Genomic DNA, 21,942 nt, shown 5'->3' on the forward strand with positions numbered 1-21,942 from the left:
AGTAAAGAAATGACGACGGTTCGGTCCGTCGTGGACCGTTATCAAGTCGTGTGACAGAAGAGAGGATTGTTTGTTGTTTTAGATTTAGTTACCCAGAACGAAATGTCCATGTAGCACGGGCTATGGTGAGCCCGTAAAGAAGAGAGGAAGGTAGAGGCAAATATATATAAGGTAGGAGAGTGAGAAGAGAGGAGAGTAGCAGGTAAGAGAAAGGTAAGAATAAGGTAAGAATAGGATAAATGTATAGGGGCTGGGCCTATCCTAACCCCCATTAGGTGATACTCTAGTAACCCCTGTTATTACCCCAACTCAGCCCCCACATGTAACACTGATGCAACGGCCTACACGGAGAGGAACTGTCTACCACGCGGCTTGCTGCCACTTGACACGAGTGCTTCATATAGTTTAGGGTGACCACATACATGTCGGTGTATGCAAGTCTTGCAAGCAATGTTCACTCGCAACTCTTGTATCAACAACAACTTGAATCTACTAATCTTATCGAGCGCGGCCATCTCTCTAGTCGCCTTATCTTGTGACGTGTTTATACCGGCAGGAGGAGGGTATTGCTATAGTTAGTGTGTGTGTGTGTGTGTGTGTGTGTGTGTGTGTGTGTGTACTCACCTATCTGTGTCTGACTCTTGGATCCCGCCTTTCGAGCATCGGATGTTTACAGCAATGACTCCGGTCCTTTTTCCCTATCATACATGATAAGGTATGTCGTGTGTGTGTGGTGTGTGTGTGTGTGTGTGTGTGTGTGTGTGTGTGTGTGTGTGTGTGTGTACTGTTTGTGTCTGCAGAATCGAGCTATTAGCTCTTGGATCCCGCCTTTCTAACCAATCTATTTTCCACTATTATATCTACTATATATAGTTCTCTCTAACATACACATCCCCAGGGAGCAACTTGTAGCAGCTGACGAACTCCCAGGTTCCTGTTTACTGCTAGGTGAACAGGAGGATCGGAGTGAAAGAAACTCTGCCCCTTTGTTTCCGCCTCCACCGGGAATTGAACCCGAGCCATTAAGACTACGACCCCCAAGCTCTGGGGCTAGATTCACGATAGCACTTACGCAAGCACTTACGAACGTGTACAGCTTTCCTCAATCTTTGACGGCTTTGGTTACATTTATTAAACAGTTTACAAGCATAAAAACTTCCCAATCTACTGTTGTTATTGTTATAAAAAAACCTTCTGGTGCTTCGGAGCTCATTAACTGTTTAATAATTGGAAAGAAAGCCGCCAAAGATTGAAAAGATGTACAGGTTCGTAAGTGCTTGCGTAAGTGCTTTCGTGAATCTGGCCCCTGTTGTCCACTCAGCCCGTGTGTGTGTGTGGTGGGGGGGGGGGGGTCGTCATCTCAACCAGCCCAGGCAGAGTCGTCTGGGTGTCAGGTCTGGGTGTAGTCACAATGAACCTTGTGTAAATGTTGGCTCAGTTCTTGTCATTTGTGACGCAGTGTTTTGTGGTCATATTGTGATGGCGTCATCCAGGCACACGGCGGGTTAGTTATGTTCCGTGTGGCCGACGTCTCGGCACCCGCAGGCACCTTAACTCACATAATTTATACTGTAGTAAATACCTAGTTATCCAAGATGAGGGCTGGGTGGAGGGTGAGGGCTGGGTGGAGGGTGAGGGCTGGGTGGAGGGTGAGGGCTGGGTGAAGGGTGAGGGCTGGGTGGAGGGTGAGGGCTGGGATGAGGGCCCTCCCAACCTTCCTGGCTCTCCCTCCTCCCCTCATCCAGCAGTAATATCAACTTCAACTCGCCGATGCTAAAACCGGATCACGACTCCAATCGAAGCGAGGACTTAGGGAGATTCACTTTGGTAATTTACCCGACTTATTTTTTGTTTAAGGCCGTGGAGGAGGCGCCGTAACAAGCGGGTTCCAACAATGACCCAGCGCGCGGTAAGCTTGTTAACGGGTGATAGAGACCTAAGGCGATTACGTTCAACCGGGGTTTCCTCAAGTTGTGTTCTACCACCGCCCACGCCCGCCCTGTCCGCCCACGCACACCCACCCACGCCCGCCCACGCCAGCCTCACCCTGTGATGGTGTGGAGTCTCAAGACTATGGTGGTGGTGTTGTCAGTGACTGTGGTGGTGGTGGTGATAGTGGTGATGACAGGCGGTGTTGGCAGTGGTTATGATAGTGAGAATGGTAGTGTGTGATGACTGTACTGACCGTAGTGTTGACAGTGGTGACCGTGGTATATGGTAGCGGCGGTGACGGTAATGGTAGCGGCTATAGTGTTGACAGGGACACCCAACAGCCGTCTCGGGCCCCCCACAGGTCAACACCAACAACATAAAGCTGTTCCCTGCGCCAATATCAACTCTCCCCCTCACCCCCCCCCCCCACCCCCCGTTGCTCCAGTCATCCCTCCTCCCCCCCATCACACGTCCCCCCTCCCCCACCTCCCTGTGGTTGATTGTTCCATAAATCCCTGAACTATATGTTTAACAGATGTCTCACCCTGTCCATAGAGGACAGACGAAAACGCTGGTTATGTGGTTAGCACTGTAAACATGTGGCCACCTCTGTGGTAAAGAGGCGGGAGCAAAGAACCGAAGCTCAGCTCCCCCGCAAGCACAATTAGATGAGTGGCCACATTACTGCCGCCACTCACGGCTTCTGAAGTGCTTTACCAGCGTCTTCGCCACTAATTATCATTGTGTTATTGAACCCCAATGACGGAGTGCCACACGAGGTAAACAATGTTTTATTCTGGACATTGGCGAGGTGAGAGGAGAGAGGCGAGGGATTACCCTTTCACTCCATCATCCCTACCTTTGTCTCTCACTCATTTCCTCCCTCTGTAGCTATCACTGTGTCTCACTCCCCCCATTCTCTCACTCCCTCACCCTTCTCACTGGCCTGGGGGGGGGGGAAGGAATGATAAAGAAACTCTTCCGGGCCTCACCACACGGAAGGCGCCGTCTCCGGGGTGAGGCATTTTTGTTGATGGGCGTATCACTGTTCCCTCCTGACTAGTCGGCGGTGTTGCTTGTTGCTGCCTTCTGGCCTCCAGTGTACACCTTGGTAAACTACTAGCAGTGTACACCGACACTGTACACTATCCTCACAACATAATGCTTCCCACACACGAGGCCTTGGAGTAGTGTACATGCCCGGGTACAAAATTATTCACTACAGGCCTACCCACACACCTCACTACAGAGTTGTAGATGTTCCCCCTGTAGCGTGGGTTATGGGGACCCACTACCTCCCATGATCCTACCACAGCCCAAACTGTGCTTGTTCTTGGAGAGCCTTGTGGTGCCCCCGTACGGCACCACAAGGGTACGTATAAGGGGGCGGATATGTATAAGGGGAGAGCACCACAAGGGCGCCGTTATACTCATCTTCCCCGGGAGGTGTTCTTCTACCACGGTGTTCAGTTTGGAGCGAGTATATCGAACAAGATTTACATGTAACCACGTAGATTGGCACACTTTCAAGCTTATTTATATAGACGTGTGTGTGTGTGTGTGTGTGTGTGTGTGTGTGTGTGTGTGTGTGTGTGTGTGTGTGTGTGTGTGTGTGTGTGTGTGTGTGTGTGAGAGTGAGTTACTCAGGAGCTGCCTGCTATCACCGGAACCACACTTGACTGACTCACCAGCAGCCACACCAGAGCCACCATTAACACCACTACTGCCACCTTCACCACCACCACCACCACCAGCATTACACCACCTCCATCACCTGTACCACCGCACTACCATAACTACCATAACTACCTTCAACGTCCGGCATGACCACGAATAGTGCAATACCTTTCATACGTACAGCCATGCATGGATTGGGACATTATTGGGACATGAATGGACTAACTACCTGACCGAGTGCATGGTTTGAGAGGGGGCAAGGCATCCTTCGCGAATCTAATTGCATCCTACGACAGTTACCGAAATATGGCAGTAGACAGATAGATGGGCAGATCTTTATTGCTATAACGTTTGTGATGCTATCCTCATAAAGGCTAATGAATAAGTTGGAAAAGCAGACTGCAAGAATTGGAAAAATACTGGACAGGTGTTGAGTGTATCTAACACACAGGAAACAGATGATTGTAGTGAAGTATGAAGTGTCAGGGGTGAAGGGAAGGGGCAAGCGAGGCTCCATAATAGTCCGGTGTTTGGACCACTGCTGATCTTGCTTCGTGTACATGACCAATTGGAGGGGAGGAGATCTTGCAAAAAATGTTTGCGTAAGAAGTTTGATATATGCAAACATGTTATATATATGTTTGATGAGAAGGGTAAGAGCCTGGTGAAGCACAAAGAGAAAATAACGTTCACAGATAAATCATATTATTGTACACGCGAGAGACGAGCTATGAGGATAGACTAAGAGAAAATGTAATGACACTGCATGAGGGCGATATGATCACATTCGCAAAATATACCGAGTGGAATTAACAAATTGGATAGAAGTGTTTTCCAGAACGATGGGCATCGATGGACGTTAAAAATACATACTAGTCAGAGAGATGCAAAAGAATACTCGCAACTAGAGAGGTATGCATACCTCTTCAGCCACGATATTGTGATCACATCCTCTTACAACTTTGCCTCTGAGAATATATTTAGTTGAATCAAGGCGTGCCCAGAATCTTGCACTTCGTATCATCTGTTCATCCGGAGAGCTGAGAGCGACTAATGTGTGCGCACAAGTAGGCATCCTCTGGCGAATATGGCCCTTTCCTGCCGCGCCCGGCCCACTCTAAAATAATTTTTCACAATATGCATCCCGGATATTCACGGTCGGGTGCCATAAGCTTCAAGACGTGTAGCCAGCAATAGAGGGGACGGCCTGCTATTGTTGGCTGGGCCTGGGCCCCTGCCTCGAACACCTCCCACTCATCCTCCTCATCCTCTGACGGAGGCAGCTTGCGACGTCTACCGAGATCTTCAGGATCACAGTGCGTGATTATTGAGGTCCCAGAGAGCCCAAATATTTAGTTAAGGACGTTTTGAGCTTCACCGGGCCGTATCGTCACCGAGGACCTTTGAAGCCGCAATTAAATGTGGCTACGTAAATTTGAGGTAATGTGTCGAATCTCGCTGGCTATTGAGCGCAAGAGCCCCAACCTCCTTGTTGTGGTCCAGTCCCTGATGTTGTGTCGCATCGGCTATAGTGTCCGGATAAAGGGGCGTATTGCCAGTGCATACAACGATATCAGGGCTCCTCTGCCATAGTGTCCGGATAAATGAGCATATTCCTGATGAAAATGGTAATGTAGGCGCACCTGGGCTCGGAGCGTCTGCCGAGCAGCGGAGAAGACCTTCAAGTGGAAGATGCAAGTGTCTGGGCTCCTTAGGACTTGCATTATGGATATGTATAATGCACACTCAAGTGGCAGCGTCTGTCTGGCTGTAATACTCAATACAGCCGAACCAGACTACTATAGTAGAACCAGATCACTATAGTAGAACCAGACCACTATGGTAGAACCAGACCACCACAGTAGAACCAGAAACATTATAGCACCTCCATGCTATCACAGGACATCCAAGCTACCACAGCACCACCACAGCACCACCACAGGACCTCCACGCCATCACAGCACCACCACAGGACCTCCACGCCATCACAGCGCCACCACAGGACCTCCACGCCATCACAGCACCACCACAGCACCACCACAGGACCTCCACGCCATCACAGCACCACCACAGGACCTCCAGGCTACCACAGCACCACCACAGGACCTCCACGCTACCACAGCACCACGCTGTAACACATGGGTTGCCAGCAGTATAGTGAGGTTTTCTGTGGTGTGATGCTGCCTGCACTATCATCTCGGACCTCTCGCCTCATCTTGCTTATCCCACTCCCGTGACGCGTGAGCTGCTGTCTTCTCTTCTACGACCAGAGAGAGGGCGGGAGGGCTGTACTGTCTCACCGTCTATGCATCACTCCCGGTCTATGCCACACCCAGATCCGTGTCGCACCGTCTATACATCACCGCCGGTCTATGCCACACCCTGATCTGTGTCGCACCGTCTATGCATCACCGCCGGTCTATGCCACACCCAGATCCGTGTCGCACCGTCTATACATCACCGCCGGTCTATGCCACACCCTGATCTGTGTCGCACCGTCTATGCATCACCGCCGGTCTATGCCACACCCAGATCCGTGTCGCACCGTCTATATATCACCCCCCCAGTCTGTGCCACACCCAGATCTGTGTCGAACCGTCTATGCATCACCCCCAGTCTGTGCCACACCCAGTAATGCTTCACAACGCTCCACGTCGTGACGAATTGGTCAATCCATCTGGAAATTTGACTCGCAAATGGCGCCATGAACCACCAGATACACACCCAAGTCCATCCTGGGTAAAAAAATAAATATGATTGTGAGAGCGATGGTTACGGTGAAGGTGAAAGTTATGGATGGAAATATGGAAGATGGTGAAGGTGATGCCAGGTGATGGTGAGGAGGGAGATGCCGAGTGATGGTGATGAAGGTGATGCCGAGTGATGGTGAGGAGGAATATGCCGAGTGATGGTGAGGGGGGTTATACCGAGTGAAGAGTGACAGTGAAAGCGTGAGGGGTTGAGGGATGATAATGAGGAGTGATAGTGACTGATAGTGAGGATTGATAGTGACTAACAGTGAGGGGTGATAGTGACTGTTAGTGAGGGGTGATAAAGAGTTAGGGATGATAGTGACTGATAGAGGAGTAATAGTGACTGTTAGTGAGGGGTGATAAAGAGTTAGGGGTGATAGTGAGTGATAGTGAGGGGTGGTGAGAGAAACAGTGAGCGTGACCTTCAGGGCCAAAGCTCCCACACAGCGCTAAACCATCTCGCCAGAAATGGCACATTTCCCAGACGTCTCCCTGGTGCCTGCCTGAGCCTCCGTGTCTGCCGTCTATGCTTGGCTGCCATGGCCGCCGTGTCTGCCGCCCATGCTTGGCTGCCGTGGCCGCCGTGTCTGCCGCCCATGCTTGGCTGCCGTGGCCGCCGTGTCTGCCGCCCATGCTTGGCTGCCGTGGCCGCCGTGTCTGCCGCCCATGCTTGGCTGCCGTGGCCGCCGTGTCTGCCGCCCATGCTTGGCTGCCATGGCCACCGTGTCTGCCGCCCATGCTTGGCTGCCGTGGCCGCCGTGTCTGCCGCCCATGCTTGGCTGCCGTGGCCGCCGTGTCTGCCGCCCATGCTTGGCTGCCATGGCCACCGTGTCTGCCGCCCATGCTTGGCTGCCGTGGCCGCCGTGTCTGCCGCCCATGCTTGGCTGCCGTGGCCGCCGTGTCTGCCGCCCATGCTTGGCTGCCGTGGCCGCCGTGTCTGCCGCCCATGCTTGGCTGCCGTGGCCGCCGTGTCTGCCGCCCATGCTTGGCTGCCGTGGCCGCCGTGTCTGCCGCCCATGCTTGGCTGCCGTGGCCGCCGTGTCTGCCGCCCATGCTTGGCTGCCGTGGCCGCCGTGTCTGCCGCCCATGCTTGGCTGCCGTGGCCGCCGTGGCCGCCGTGTCTGCCGCCCATGCTTGGCTGCCGTGGCCGCCGTGTCTGCCGCCCATGCTTGGCTGCCGTGGCCGCCGTGTCTGCCGCCCATGCTTGGCTGCCGTGGCCGCCGTGTCTGCCGTCCATGCTTGGCTGCCGTGGCCGCCGTGGCTGCCGCCAAACCATCTTGACAGCGGGAGTGTCCCTGGCGTGGAGGTGAGTCTCTCCAGGCCGCCACGCCCCCTTCACCGGCCGTAATTAATGAAGGTAATTGTGTTAGCTAACCCTGGTGTTTTCTTGAGGCAGTCGTGGCCGGAATTACTTCTCGGCCCAACAATGGAAGTTACCATAGAGGCGTAGACAAGACAACTCTTCCCCCACCCTCCCTGACAGGATGACGACAGACAGACAGACAGACAGACAGACAGACAGACAGACAGACAGACAGACAGACAGACAAAGAGATATAATATTCGCCAAATTGTGCTTCCCGAGGGTTGAGCTTCAGCTCTTTGGGCCTGCTTATCAAATTTCAATCGACTGTTGTACACGTTCTCACAGCCAATTGGTCCGTGAAACACTTGTATTTGAATCCGAGTATGATATCCTTCTCCACCGCCTGATATCTTGATGCAGTCCATCTATTCACGATTTTGACACTGCAACAATGCTTAATAGTATGTCTGTGGCTCACCTGAGCGCTCTGTTCCGTCTGTGTCCCCGTCTTCACGAACCTCTCATACCAAATAATCTATACTTCTATGTTGCTGTTAATTCCGCTGTCTCCTGTTGCCAGCACACACCTTCATTGCACTTGATTAAATGCAATTTTCGCCACTCTGAAGTCTTCCCTCTTACTATGACCTGTTTTAAATATCTTGGATACTTCCTTATCCACTGGAGCACATTGTCTGTTACTCCTGCATCGGGGCCAGCGGTGGCAGCAACGGGGCCAGCGGTGGCAGCAACGGGGCCAGCGGTGGCAGCAACGGGGCCAGCGGTGGCAGCAACAACGGGGCCAGCGGTGGCAGCAACGGGGCCAGCGATGGCAGCAACGGGGCCAGCGGTGGTAGCAACAACGGGGCCAGCGGTGGCAGCAACAACGGGGCCAGCGGTGGCAGCAACAACGGGGCCAGCGGTGGCAGCAACAACGGGGCCAGCGGTGGCAGCAACAACGGGGCCAGCGGTGGCAGCATCAGGGCCAGCGGTGGCAGCAACGGGGCCAGCGGTGGCAGCAACGGGGCCAGCGGTGGCAGCAACGGGGCCAGCGGTGGCAGCAACAACGGGGCCAGCGGTGGCAGCATCAGGGCCAGCGGTGGCAGCAACAACGGGGCCAGCGGTGGCAGCAACGGGGCCAGCGGTGGCAGCAACGGGGCCAGCGGTGGCAGCAACAACGGGGCCAGCGGTGGCAGCAACAACGGGGCCAGCGGTGGCAGCAACAACGGGGCCAGCGGTGGCAGCAACAACGGGGCCAGCGGCGGCAGCAACAACGGGGCCAGCGGTGGCAGCAACAACGGGGCCAGCGGTGGCAGCAACAACGGGGCCAGCGGTGGCAGCAACAACGGGGCCAGCGGTGGCAGCAACAACGGGGCCAGCGGTGGCAGCAACAACGGGGCCAGCGGTGGCAGCAACAACGGGGCCAGCGGTGGCAGCAACGGGGCCAGCGGTGGCAGCAACGGGGCCAGCGGTGGCAGCAACGGGGCCAGCGGTGGCAGCAACGGGGCCAGCGGTGGCAGCAACAGGGCCAGCGGTGGCAGCAACGGGGCCAGCGGTGGCAGCAACGGGGCCAGCGGTGGCAGCATCGGGGCCAGCGGTGGCAGCATCGGGGCCAGCGGTGGCAGCAACGGGGCCAGCGGTGGCAGCATCAGGGCCAGCGGTGGCAGCAACGGGGCCAGCGGTGGCAGCAACGGGGCCAGCGGTGGCAGCAACAGGGCCAGCGGTGGCAGCAACGGGGCCAGCGGTGGCAGCAACGGGGCCAGCGGTGGCAGCAACGGGGCCAGCGGTGGCAGCAACGGGGCCAAGGGAACCATTTACATGTCTCAGATCATCACCGGAAGCCTCCGAGGGTGAAGGACTGAGGTAAATTCAATTAGAAAGATGACATCACCGGGACGCTGGTGAGCACGTTAATGTATCACTATGGGATAACAGCCTCCATTTTTGGTGAGCCTCGCGTGGCAGAGTGCCCTCGCCCCCTCACCTACATGTGCTGACAAGGTCGAATATCAGCTCCCGAGCCCCGCCTCTCTAACCATCACCAGTATATACAACCTTCTACAATAAGGTAAGTATATTATTTCAAATTTGTATTATGCCGTCTCATGACTTTTTCTAAATTTATTTTTTATATCCTGTGTTCGTCTATGGCGCCGCCAACTTTAGTCACGTGAATATATTAGCCAATCAGATAAAAGCAATCACGTGACCGATTCTTATTGGCTACGATATCAGAGACTGGGTGGGTAAGCCAATCAGAGGAGAGAGAGCTGTTCTCTCAGGCGTGCTAGCACAAGCAGCCACAGACAAAGGTTTATTATAACCTTAACACTGGGATGTACGAGGTCATTAAGGTATCGCTAAGATACCTACACACCCCCGCTCTCTTAACTGGCTCCTCCGGTATACAACTCTTCTGCCTAACCTCACAAGTTCGAATCCAGGTATTCCATCACACTTTTCTATTTCGAGTATAGAAAACGGAAATGTGACTGTGCTTCGACGTTCAGTAATACATCTCATTTTTAAGGGAAATGTAAATTCCGTTAAAAATGCGACGTATGTTATGAGAGGACGGAGGGTGTGCGTGTATTCACCTAGTTGTGCTTGCGGGGGTTGAGCTCTGCTCTTTCGGCCCGTCTCTCAACTGTCAATCAACTGTTACTAACTACTATTTTTTCCCCCAGACACCACACACACCCCAGGAAGCAGCCCGTGACAGCTGACTAACCTCCAGGTACCTACTTACTGCTAGGTAACAGTGCATCAGGGTGAAAGAAACTCTGCCCATTGTTTCTCGCCGGCGCCGGGAATCGAACCCGGGACCACAGGATCACGCGTCCAGCGTGCTGTCCGCTCAGCCACCGGCGTGTGTCTGGACACCTCGGGCTGACGTACGACGTCTCGTTACTGCTCCTCCAGATGTAGACAGACAGCTGCAACACTTACGAAGGCTTTTGTTTACTTTTTCATTTACGTTTATTTCCTACGAGAGACGTGGCCCCTGCATTTATATATATACAGCTAACCCGCTTATATGCATCGTCTTCTGTCCTCCAGGGACAAGGTCAGAGAGCAGTTAGACAACATACAGTGCAGCAGCGAGTAATTACGGTGCTGTGAAGCTGTTCTCCACTGTGAGTGTAGCAGGAACTTATCGAGAACGCAACACAGCATTCCACTGCCGGCCGCTGCAGGTAAATCTGGGATGTGAGAGTTTCTTGGCGGGAAAGGAAGCTATACAGCCAATGATGTCCAAACCCCACACACCAGAAGATTAAGAGACGATGACGTTTCGGTCCGTCCTGGACCATCATCAAGTCAGTAACTACTAAACGAAAGCGCCAGACCGGGAAGACTGAGCAGCACCGTCTGTGTTACACAAACCATACGAATATGTTCCTGTTGATTGACGTTTGAGAGGCGGGACCAAAGAGCACAACTAGGTGAGTACAATTAGGCGAGTACAATATTCAGAAGTTGTTACATATCAGTCAGGATGTCAATACGACAGCAGGGATGTCAAATATATCAGCCCATCCTCCTGTTTTGGTAGAACTTATAGTAACGATGAAGACCATATTATATATACCGAAGTACAACGAAATTAGAAAGTAGAAATCGGCACTATAGAGTTGAACAACCCGGAATACTATTTTTTACTTATGCTGCAAAGACAAACTAAAACTAACCTAACCTTCATATTCCTAGGCCTAGACCCCTTGTTTATGAATGACAAACGGTTTACACACGACTCTCAACTGATGACGTCCGAACATTTCCGGAACAAGTGCTTGGCCCACGTCCACTGTTCGAACCACAATTCTATAAATGCTTCACCCACTTACATCAAATACAAATAATTACCAACAGAACCTAAACACCTAATCTAACCTACGCCAAACTATACATACAATTTTTATGTATAAGATTATTAATTTATATATGAGAACAAACCAATTTTAAATACACAGCATGTTAAAATTGATGAAAGTGTCTGGGGAGGACGGCCGCTGCTTTGAACAGCCTAGTGTGAGGACGGGTTGAAATGCTTCATTCACGTACTACAAATACAAATTATCGCAAACAGAACCAAAACACCTAAACTAACCAGTGCCTAAATATGCACAATATGCTAATATATAATACAATTAATGTATATTTGAGAAAATTTCAGTTTTGAATGAACAGAATGTTAAAAATTTATGAATTTGTCTTTGGGGTCGACCGCTGGATAGAATGGACTTGGTCCGAGAACGGGTGGTTACATTAAGGCGAGCAGCTTAGAGATGCACTACAGCGACCGGGGCTTTAAGCTACGGAAGGAAAGAAAAGTGAGTATTAACCCATCTACTTGTGACAGTGAGAAGCATCCATTATAGGAATCTAGTGAAGATTTTCCATGTTTGAAAAAGGTTTGTGAAGATTTCAAGATTTAACCAGAGTATTTGGTGCATCATCAGCTTCTGAGGTTGAAGAGGAATTGATCGGTAAGTAGACCCATTGTTTCTGGTAGAAATAACTAACCATCAAAACCATTAACATTAGCGTGCAGTAAACTAGCTACGCTAGGCTTGGCCATCACAGAAGAATAAATGGAAGTACAGCTTTTTGGAACACAGTTACGGGCTGTTTACTATCTCCTGTTTATCTAAAACCAGAGAGAGTTAACAAGGTCAGTGTTGTTAGTGTAGATAGCAATGGTCGAGTCCTGGCTGTGGGAGGTTATGAAGTGCAATGAAATTAAAAGTTGTTGAAGCTACCTCGACCCACAATTTTAAGGCCAGAATTAACAAAAAAACTCGAACGTCAAAATAATAAAATTACAACAACAGCAACAATAATAATAATAGGCGGGCTCACACAGCTAGAACTTGCCTCCCCGTAGTCACTGATGTGTAAGTACCAAGTCACTCAACACCGATCTGCAAGTTGTGACAATTTTGGGGTAAACATATTTAATTGTATTGACTTTTGTGTTCCGCGGTGACATATCTATTGGAAACTGGCAACACTGGAAGCTTTCAGAAAAAACGATGCAACACTGGGAGCTCCTGACGGAAATTATGAAGCAATTCATTGCATTATTCAACTAACGATGGAAATAAACAGCTCAGCAACTATGGCTATATAGGGCTTACTGGTGCTAAATCAGCCCGTCCTCTCGAGTTGTCACAACGTCACAAATACGATGTACTAAATTGCCCGAACCTAACCTAATCGATGGAACCACGTTTAGAAAACGTGACTGCGAGCCAGTATGATTTATAGTACATTATGTTTTGTCCACTCGGGATTTCGACGTCAAAATGCGATATATTAGTAAAGAGGAACTAGGCTGTTTAAATGTGTAACAGTAATAGACAAGCGTCCACATCTATTACGCTGTTAACATCTTTTTTGTCGTACAAATCTGAATTTGGCAATATATGTGATTAATATTCAGTTGGCCTAACTTGAAAGATGTAGGTGGAAAAATAAATTGTGTATTTGAAAGTGAGTGGTGGTTAATTCTTACGGAAGACAATTTTTTTAACAGCGCAAAACAGAGAATCCCAACATTTGATGATTTGTAACAAATGAAAGCCTAACAATAACCTGTCCTCAGGTTATTGGTCAGGTCCTCGAGCCCTCCTCTTTGTATGCGACGACGGGCTGAAGCATTTACGGTTGCGATTCGAACAGAGGTCGTCAGGAAAGCACTGTTCGAGCGTCATCAGTTGTGTGTCGTGTGTCAGCTTGTCCTCCAAACAAAGACCCAAAAGTGATTCCATGCACCCACCAAACCCCCCTGTTTATGACTGAAAAACGGTTTACACACGACTCACAACTGGTGACGTTCGAATACTTCCAGAACAAGCGAATCACTGACGATTTTTTTTTCGAACCACAACGCTGTAAATGCGTTGTGGTTCGAAGCGACATACCGTTTGACTAGTAAGCTGGTTGGGAGACCACATGGACAGCCTCTCCGTCAGCTAGGAGAGTGGGGCATCGATATCCTAACGGGAGGTCATGCACTATCCCGTCATACTGAAAAATTCTTTTCTGCAATCATGTAAATTCTCATGAGAGAGGGCAAAGACAAACTAAGAGCCGGATTACGAGGACCAAAGGAGCTCGAACAGCGACCCTGCAAGAAGCGTAGCCTTCACTGCACCAGTCCCAGTGTATGAATAAACATTATATAGGAACCGCTCGCCTTGTCACAAAAGTATTTACACAAATACTTGTGTAAATACATTTCCTTTAAAAAATATTTACTTTCAACAATATGTTTATGTTGTGCGTGACAGAAGTAAAAGCTTTAGGCAACAATGTGTACTAAGATTAAACAACTGCAGGCGATGTACTGGTAGCCCATCCTCCTAAAATTATAGTACTTATAGCAACTATTTGGTCGAACGTGCAATAATGAACTGTTGCAGCCAACATTGTTTTATATTCTTAATTTTGTAGAGTGTATGAAAAAGATATAAAAACCAAACTTCAACATTCATGGTCCTAATATAGCACATATGTACTATATTAGGCTTCAGTTCATATTAGACTTAGGACTGCTTTGACAGGTTAGGTTCTAGTTACATTTCCAATTATTAAATAATTCATGTGGACTAACTCATTAATACAAAACATGAACTTTCTTGGTCCAACAGTATAATTTTCGTAGGATGGGCTGTATAATGGATCTCACGTCCCGTTAATTATTGAGGACCCGTGGGTGGCCACGGAGGAAATAGCCATCACGCTAACGAACCTCAGGCTTGCATTCATTGCACATCAATATTTCCTCCTCTCACTTCTGTTATTTTGTATTGCTTTAAGAGGCTTGCGGCTACATAATACGATGAACATACGGCCGTACTGGCCAACGTAAACGATGGTGACTAACTTAGTGTGCTCCTTCGTATTTATGCATCTTATTTTTCATACCATCAGCATCAATACAAATAACAAAAGTTAGGTCTATCTTTTTAAGATATATTTTGCGACTAGGAGATCTTTTTGTACTCTAGTCTTCCATGATCAAGGTTTTTAATAAATCTACTATGCTATGATACAAAGAAAAAAAAATTAAGAATTTGTCAGAGCATCTACAGAAATGTGCTGTAGGCTACGTATCCTAAAGCACGAGGCACACGTACACTAATGGTAACTTGGGCCAGCAAGTTACGACGCGAGCCATAAAACAACCAGAGATGGATATCGTTTGTACATTCGAGTTGGACGAGCCTAACCGTTGATAAACTGGCTCCTTTTCGAGGTTGCGTCTACACTGTCTTGTAACTTCACCAAATGCAAACCGTCATCTGAACTGTTCACGTACTTCCCTTTCACTATTTAATGGAATGTGAAAAAATCGAAGAATTCGGACGTAACTCTGTCAATGGTATTCAATAAATGTACTCATTGTACTTGACTAAAATTTCTGGTAGTACATCATTTTGAATCAAGTCTCCAAAGTTTGCTTATTATATGTAATATATGCACATGACTGCAAAAGTTGCCGCCCAGTTGAATGGGTGAGAACGGAATTAGTATCAGCTGACGCAGTTGTGAATTGTTTTGTATAGTGCCGAGGGCCACTTCTTTTAACCGCTTGTGATATAAGAAGACTTATTAAATATGGACTAATATATAATTAAATATATTAAAAATTGTATAATTAGCTTTACAATATTCTTTCTTGGCTAATTGAACGCTGGAGTTGAGCTCCGGAGCCCATTATGTGCCTCTGTACCCTTTGCACCACCGCCCCCACCAGGTTATATGTCCGGCCCACCACCGCCCTCCAGACGATAGATTCGGCCCACCACCGCTCCCCAGGTGATAGGTCCGGCCCTCCACCGGCCCCCCAGGTGATAGGTCCGGCCCACCACCGCCCCCAATGTGATAGGTCCGGCCTGCATAATTATTGACTAAATTAAATTGTCTCTCATGTAATACAGTATGCTCCGTCTCGCCTGCTGCCTCTTGCTCCGTCTCGCCTGCTGGCTCTTGCTCCGTTTCTCTTGCCTTGTTTTCCCATTATCGCAGACAGGAGGGCTGGTAGGTTTAAGAAGATGTCCCTCCCCAATAGTGAGGCCAACTATGCTGACCTTCCTCATTACAGTATACAACCCACAACAGTTGCCTAACTCCCGGGTACCTATTTACTGCTAGGCGAGTAGTCTTCTGTCACTTGTTGCGTCTCGCCTGCTGCTACTTGTTGCGTCACACCGTTGTTACTTGTTGCATCTTGCCTGCTGCTACTTGTTGCGCTGCGTCATACGTATTATCATGCAATTGTTTATTTTGTGCGAGAGCGTTGGTACCTCGAACAGCCTCCCACACAGTCCACTCCGTGTAGGCCTATCTCCTCGCCTGCCACGCTACAAGACATGCAAGGGACAACCTGTGTATTCAAGATCGTTTTATTCTCATATATAATAATTTTAATTTATATATATATGAGAATTTAGTGTATAATTAGGCCTAAAGTAGGTATTTAGGTTCTATTAATAATTATTTGTGGTTTAATTCAACCTGTCCTCAGGCTAGGCTCGTCCAGACGCCTACTGAAGCCAAAGACGTATACGTCAATTTTAACGTACTGCGTATTTAAAATTTATATTTTCTGAAATGTATGGTAATATTATATACTGGAATATGCTGAATACTGAGGCCTAACTTTTGTTAGGCTCTGTTAGCCATTAGTGTATTTGTTGTACGTGGATGAAGAATTTATAGAGGTGCGGTTGGAGCAGAGGACATGACGGTAGCACTGCTCCAGAAACAAATATTTACATCAGTTGTGAGTAGTGTGTAGGTTTTGCCATTCATAAATAAGGTGTTTGGTGGCTGGATTAACGAGCATTTTGCTAAAATATTACCTTGTAATTGAGAAAAACCTAACTTCGAATATACAGCAAGTTAAAATTGACGAATGTTCCTTTGGGTTCTGTCGCGGCCTGGATAAGCCTGAGGACAGGTAGGAGTCGTGTGTAAAATGTTTTTAATGTGTAAACAGAGGGTTCAGTGGACTGGAGGTGGGGATACAATTAAATTCCGAGACGATACGAGTTATCAAGACCTCCCTCCCCCCCCCTAACCAGCAGGAAGCACCAGGAGTCATATCTACGCCGTTGGTGGCTTGGGTTCCAATGGCTATAGGCCAAATATTAGCATTCCTTGTTAAAGTTTAGGTCTTGGGTAAGTTTGGTGTGACTGAAAACCTAGCACTGTCAGGTTGTCTAGGTCACCATAGTAATTTGCTGATCAACCTGCAAGTATACTTTAGTTCTGAATAAAATTCAAAACTGAAGTAAACTCCCTGTGTATATACAACAAGCACGGTACGCCTGTGTATACTGTTTACCATTGTTGTGGGCAGGAAGCCTGTTGAGCTTATCGAAATCACCCCGACAAATCCAACGCCGGACCTTGTCTAAGATGCAACCCACAAGAGTTGCCTCGTGGTGCAGCTGTCCACGATACACCAAGATACAACCCACAAGAGTTGCCTCGTGGTGCAGCTGTCCACGCTACACCAAGATACAACCCACAAGAGTTGCCTCGTGGTGCAGCTGTCCACGCTACACCAAGATACAACCCACAAGAGTTGCCTCGTGGTGCAGCTGTCCACGCTACACCAAGATACAACCCACAAGAGTTGCCTCGTGGTGCAGCTGTCCACGTTACACGAAGAGATACAAAAAACGTGTGAGTGACTTACACTGCGGGTCGGGTGAGGACTTGTTGCTTGCGTGTGGCGTGAGTAGTAAGGCTCTCGCGAGCACCGTTGTCACACCAGGGGCAAGTGTGGGCTGCAACTGGCGAAGTCTTCCAACAAGGGTCTTGCACTAGACCTCTTCTCCCCCCCCCCCAACAACCCTCCTCTTCTATACACCACAGTTCTCCACACTGTTCCAGGGCTACGAGTCGACACATCCCTGTTGCGTCATCGATCTCGCTGGGCGGAGGCCAATCATAGGGGACGCATCCGGACAGGGGTCGCCCACAGCCAATAACATGACGGTATAGCACGGTGATGTAATAACTTTGGCCACGCCCACTAGACGCGTTCTCCAGTCAGAGGTAAATACTGGAGTGACGTCATATGATCGTGGGTTGTTGCAGCCAATCCGAGGATATGAAGCCTCTACGAAACTTGGTCATTCACATACATTACCGGCAGTGGTGTTATGGAACACTGAACATGATACAAAGTACACAAGTAACGAGTCCAGCGAGGACTGGTCCAGGAAAACGTATACCATGAGCAACCTACAAAATGTCCTGCAACTGTCTACAAATTAAAAACAAAAGCTTAGGAAAAAGTCCATACATATTCCTCATTGTTCAAATAGCCTGACGAGCAGAATTTTCCCAACCTTAAATTTTTCACAACTGTTTTCTTATGAATTGATAAGGTTACATTATACAAGACTTGGATTTCGTTAATCTGAGTTAAAACTAACATAAAAATATGATCAACCTTAACCTAATCTATTCTATTCTAACTTAACCTATCCTAGCCTAACATAACTAAGTAAGTAATACATGCTATTAATATACTATAATAATATTAATTGGAATAAACCAGTTTGCAAAGAAATATTTGAAAATAACTGTTAGGTAAATCGGGCCTTGCTTACTAGGCCAAGTAGTGCGGTTCTTGCTATTAGGCACGACATTATATATATTATTATATATACAATTACTGGCAGTGAGTAATGAATAAATGGCCTCGTTAGCCATACATTAATGGCCTGAGCCATACATTAGTGGCCTCCTGAGCTATACATTAGTGGCTTCCTGAGCCATACATTAGTGGCTTCCTGAGCCATACATTAGTGGCCTCCTGAGCCATACATTAGTGGCCTCCTGAGCCATACATTAGTGGCCTCCTGAGCTATACATTAGTGGCTTCCTGAGCCATACATTAGTGGCTTCCTGAGCCATACATTAGTGGCCCCTCTGAGCCATATATTAGTGGCCCCTCTGAGCCATACATTAGTGGCCCCTCTGAGCCATACATTAGTGGCCTCCTGAGCCATACATTAGTGGCCTCCTGAGCCATACATTAGTGGCCTCCTGAGCCATACATTAGTGGCCTCCTGAGCCATACATTAGTGGCCTCCTGAGCCATACATTAGTGGCCTCCTGAGCCATACATTAGTGGCCTCCTGAGCCATACATTAGTGGCCTCCTGAGCCATACATTAGTGGCCTACTGAGCCATACATTAGTGGCCTACTGAGCCATACATTAGTGGCCTACTGAGCCATACATTAGTGGCCTACTGAGCCATACATTAGTGGCCTACTAAGCCATACATTAGTGGCCTACTAAGCCATACATTAGTGGCCTACTGAGTCATACATTAGTGGCCTACTGAGCCATACATTAGTGGCCCTCTGAGCCATACATTAGTGGCCTCGTTAGCCATACATTAGTGGCCTACTGAGTCATACATTAGTGGCCTACTGAGCCATATATTATTATACATTAATGAGGTGAAAGGTAGGCGTGGGGGAGGAGGAGGTGCTAAATAATAATGGGGTGAACAGTGGGAGGGTGTGTCATATGTGGGGACGGGTAAAGGGGGGGGGAGCTGTGCAAATTTAAAAACAATAGATTTTACATGTGTCGTCACTGTGAGTGCAATTTAGTATGTATAAAAGCGCAGGACAAATAAGGTTGAGGTATTCAGTCCTCCTCCTGTGTGTGCGCGTGTCAGACACTTTCATTGTCAACACTCCTTGGAATTTCCAGTAATATACAACATAAATATTACTTGTATGAGATTAATGAATAGAAAAGTCCTCAGCCAGCATGTTATAACAAACTTGTTTGTCGTCCTGCTCTTGTTAGGTGAGATATTCCTCGATGAATAACATATATTATTCGAGGCGAGAGATGTGCTAAAAGTATAATTTGAGATGTAAAGTGAGCTTTGAGTATACTTCGACGCTCCCGCAAGAGCTTTGTCTTGGGCCGGTGAGGGCTCTTTTTGGGCCGGTGGGGGCTCTTTTTGGGCCGGTGGGGGCTCTTTTTGGGCCGGTGGGGGCTCCCTTGGGCCGGTGGGGGCTCCCTTGGGCCGGTGGGGGCTCCCTTGGGCCTGTGGGGTCTCCATTGGGCCGGTGGGGTCTCCATTGGGCCGGTGGGGGCTCCATTGGGCCGGTGGGGGCTCCCTTGGGCCGGTGGGGGCTCCCTTGGGCCGGTGGGGGCTCCCTTGGGCCGGTGGGGGCTCCCTTGGGCCGGTGGGGGCTCCCTTGGGCCGGTGGGGGCTCCCTTGGGCCGGTGGGGGCTCCCTTGGGCCGGTGGGGGCTCCCTTGGGCCGGTGGGGGCTCCCTTGGGCCGGTGGGGGCTCCCTTGGGCCGGTGGGGGCTCCCTTGGGCCGGTGGGGGCTCCCTTGGGACGGTGGGGGCTCCATTGGGCCAGTGGGGGCTCCATTGGGCCGGTGGGGGCTCCCTTGGGCCGGTGGGGGCTCCCTTGGGCCGGTGGGGGCTCCCTTGGGCCGGTGGGGGCTCCCTTGGGCCGGTGGGGGCTCCCTTGGGCCGGTGGGGGCTCCCTTGGGCCGGTGGGGGCTCCCTTGGGCCGGTGGGGGCTCCCTTGGGCCGGTGGGGGCTCCCTTGGGCCGGTGGGGGCTCCCTTGGGCCGGTGGGGGCTCCCTTGGGCCGGTGGGGGCTCCCTTGGGCCGGTGGGGGCTCCCTTGGGACGGTGGGGGCTCCATTGGGCCAGTGGGGGCTCCGTTGGGCCGGTGGGAGCTCCGTTGGGCCGGTGGGGGCTCCCTTGGGCCGGTGGGGGCTCCCTTGGGCCGGTGGGGGCTCCCTTGGGCCTGTGGGGTCTCCATTGGGCCGGTGGGGTCTCCATTGGGCCGGTGGGGGCTCCATTGGGCCGGTGGGGGCTCCCTTGGGCCGGTGGGGGCTCCCTTGGGCCGGTGGGGGCTCCCTTGGGCCGGTGGGGGCTCCCTTGGGCCGGTGGGGGCTCCCTTGGGCCGGTGGGGGCTCCCTTGGGCCGGTGGGGGCTCCCTTGGGCCGGTGGGGGCTCCCTTGGGCCGGTGGGGGCTCCCTTGGGCCGGTGGGGGCTCCCTTGGGCCGGTGGGGGCTCCCTTGGGCCGGTGGGGGCTCCCTTGGGCCGGTGGGGGCTCCCTTGGGCTGGTGGGGGCTCCCTTGGGACGGTGGGGGCTCCATTGGGCCAGTGGGGGCTCCGTTGGGCCGGTGGGAGCTCCGTTGGGCCGGTGGGGGCTCCCTTGGGCCGGTGGGGGGCTCCCTTGGGCCGGTGGGGGCTCCCTTGGGCCGGTGGGGGTTCCCTTGGGCCGGTGGGGGCTCCATTGGGCCGGTGGGGGCTCCATTGGGCCGGTGAGGGCTCCATTAGGCCGGTGGGGGCTCCCTTGGGCCAGTGGGGGCTCTCTTGGGCCAGTGGGGGCTCCATTGGGCCAGTGGGGGCTCCAATGAGCCGGTGGGGGCTCCATTGGACCGGTGGGGGCTTGCCTCAGGCTTCCCTCTGGACAGTCTTCCGCTCACACCACTTTCCTTGGCTGTGCTTTCCCTAGTAAGGCCTTCATGTGCACAAAGTAATCACGTTAACGTGATGTATCAATGAGAGAACCAGTAGGAGCCATGAGGAGGTTTCTAACCTGCACACTGGGTACTCCCAAGCACACACCTTAAGCCACTCAGCTGGAATATGGTACAAAAGTAATGTAACCAGAGATTCAAGTGAATCCTCTAGGGGTATCGACACCCAGTGACCTCAAAAGATAAGTCATCAGGCATCCTGTAACTTGGGTAGTTCAACAAGGTCGTGACCTACGACATAATCTCGAGGAACCCTCGGCTGGTCCCAGTGACCTCTGGCGGAGTAAGAGTCTGTAGCAACCTACAAGGTTCATAGATATTACTACATCACCAAGATTAACATCATTGTCAGCACATGTGGTCCACAACCAGTCGTTGCTCTTCGGCCAATCAGCCTCGGCCTAGATGGTGTCACAATTAAGCACATATAGTGACTATATCTGTTATAGCTTAGGCCTCCAACCTGAAGGTTCGTTCACAGAAAACTGTTATTTTTCCATTAGAGAAAACTATTCGGCTATAATTTTGATGGTTCTCCTAAATAATATTTTCATGGGTAATGTTATTATTATTACAAAGAGCAGCTAGGTCTCGCTATACATAACAGTGATACTAGCATACGACAGACTGCTTCAAGAGATCACTTCATTGAGCTCACTACACTGAGTTATTTTTTAGAGCGCGCATAAATACACTTAAATAAATTTAAG

At 50.3% G+C, this 21,942-nt stretch overlaps 2 protein-coding genes across 2 annotated transcripts in view; both read right to left on the reverse strand.

Moving 5' to 3' along the window:
• The window catches only part of Hdc (histidine decarboxylase), a 61,985-nt gene extending 44,444 nt beyond the window's left edge, over positions 1 to 17,541 (reverse strand). Inside the window, exon 1 of the mRNA XM_045725723.2 lies at positions 17,384 to 17,541. The gene's annotated coding sequence lies outside the window, so the exon portion shown is untranslated. The remainder of the gene's footprint in view (positions 1 to 17,383) is intronic.
• Positions 8,212 to 21,126, reverse strand: LOC138350164 (nascent polypeptide-associated complex subunit alpha, muscle-specific form-like). Its single transcript, XM_069300490.1, has 2 exons — positions 19,616 to 21,126; positions 8,212 to 9,526 (listed from the first exon to the last, which is right to left on the reverse strand). Exons 1-2 carry the CDS (start codon positions 21,124 to 21,126, stop codon positions 8,212 to 8,214), a joined length of 2,826 nt encoding a protein of 941 aa, XP_069156591.1.
• Positions 21,127 to 21,942: the final 816 nt, after the last annotated feature.

This window comes from Procambarus clarkii, chromosome 44, assembly GCF_040958095.1.
Source record: "Procambarus clarkii isolate CNS0578487 chromosome 44, FALCON_Pclarkii_2.0, whole genome shotgun sequence".
NCBI classification, from domain to species: domain Eukaryota; kingdom Metazoa; phylum Arthropoda; class Malacostraca; order Decapoda; family Cambaridae; genus Procambarus; species Procambarus clarkii.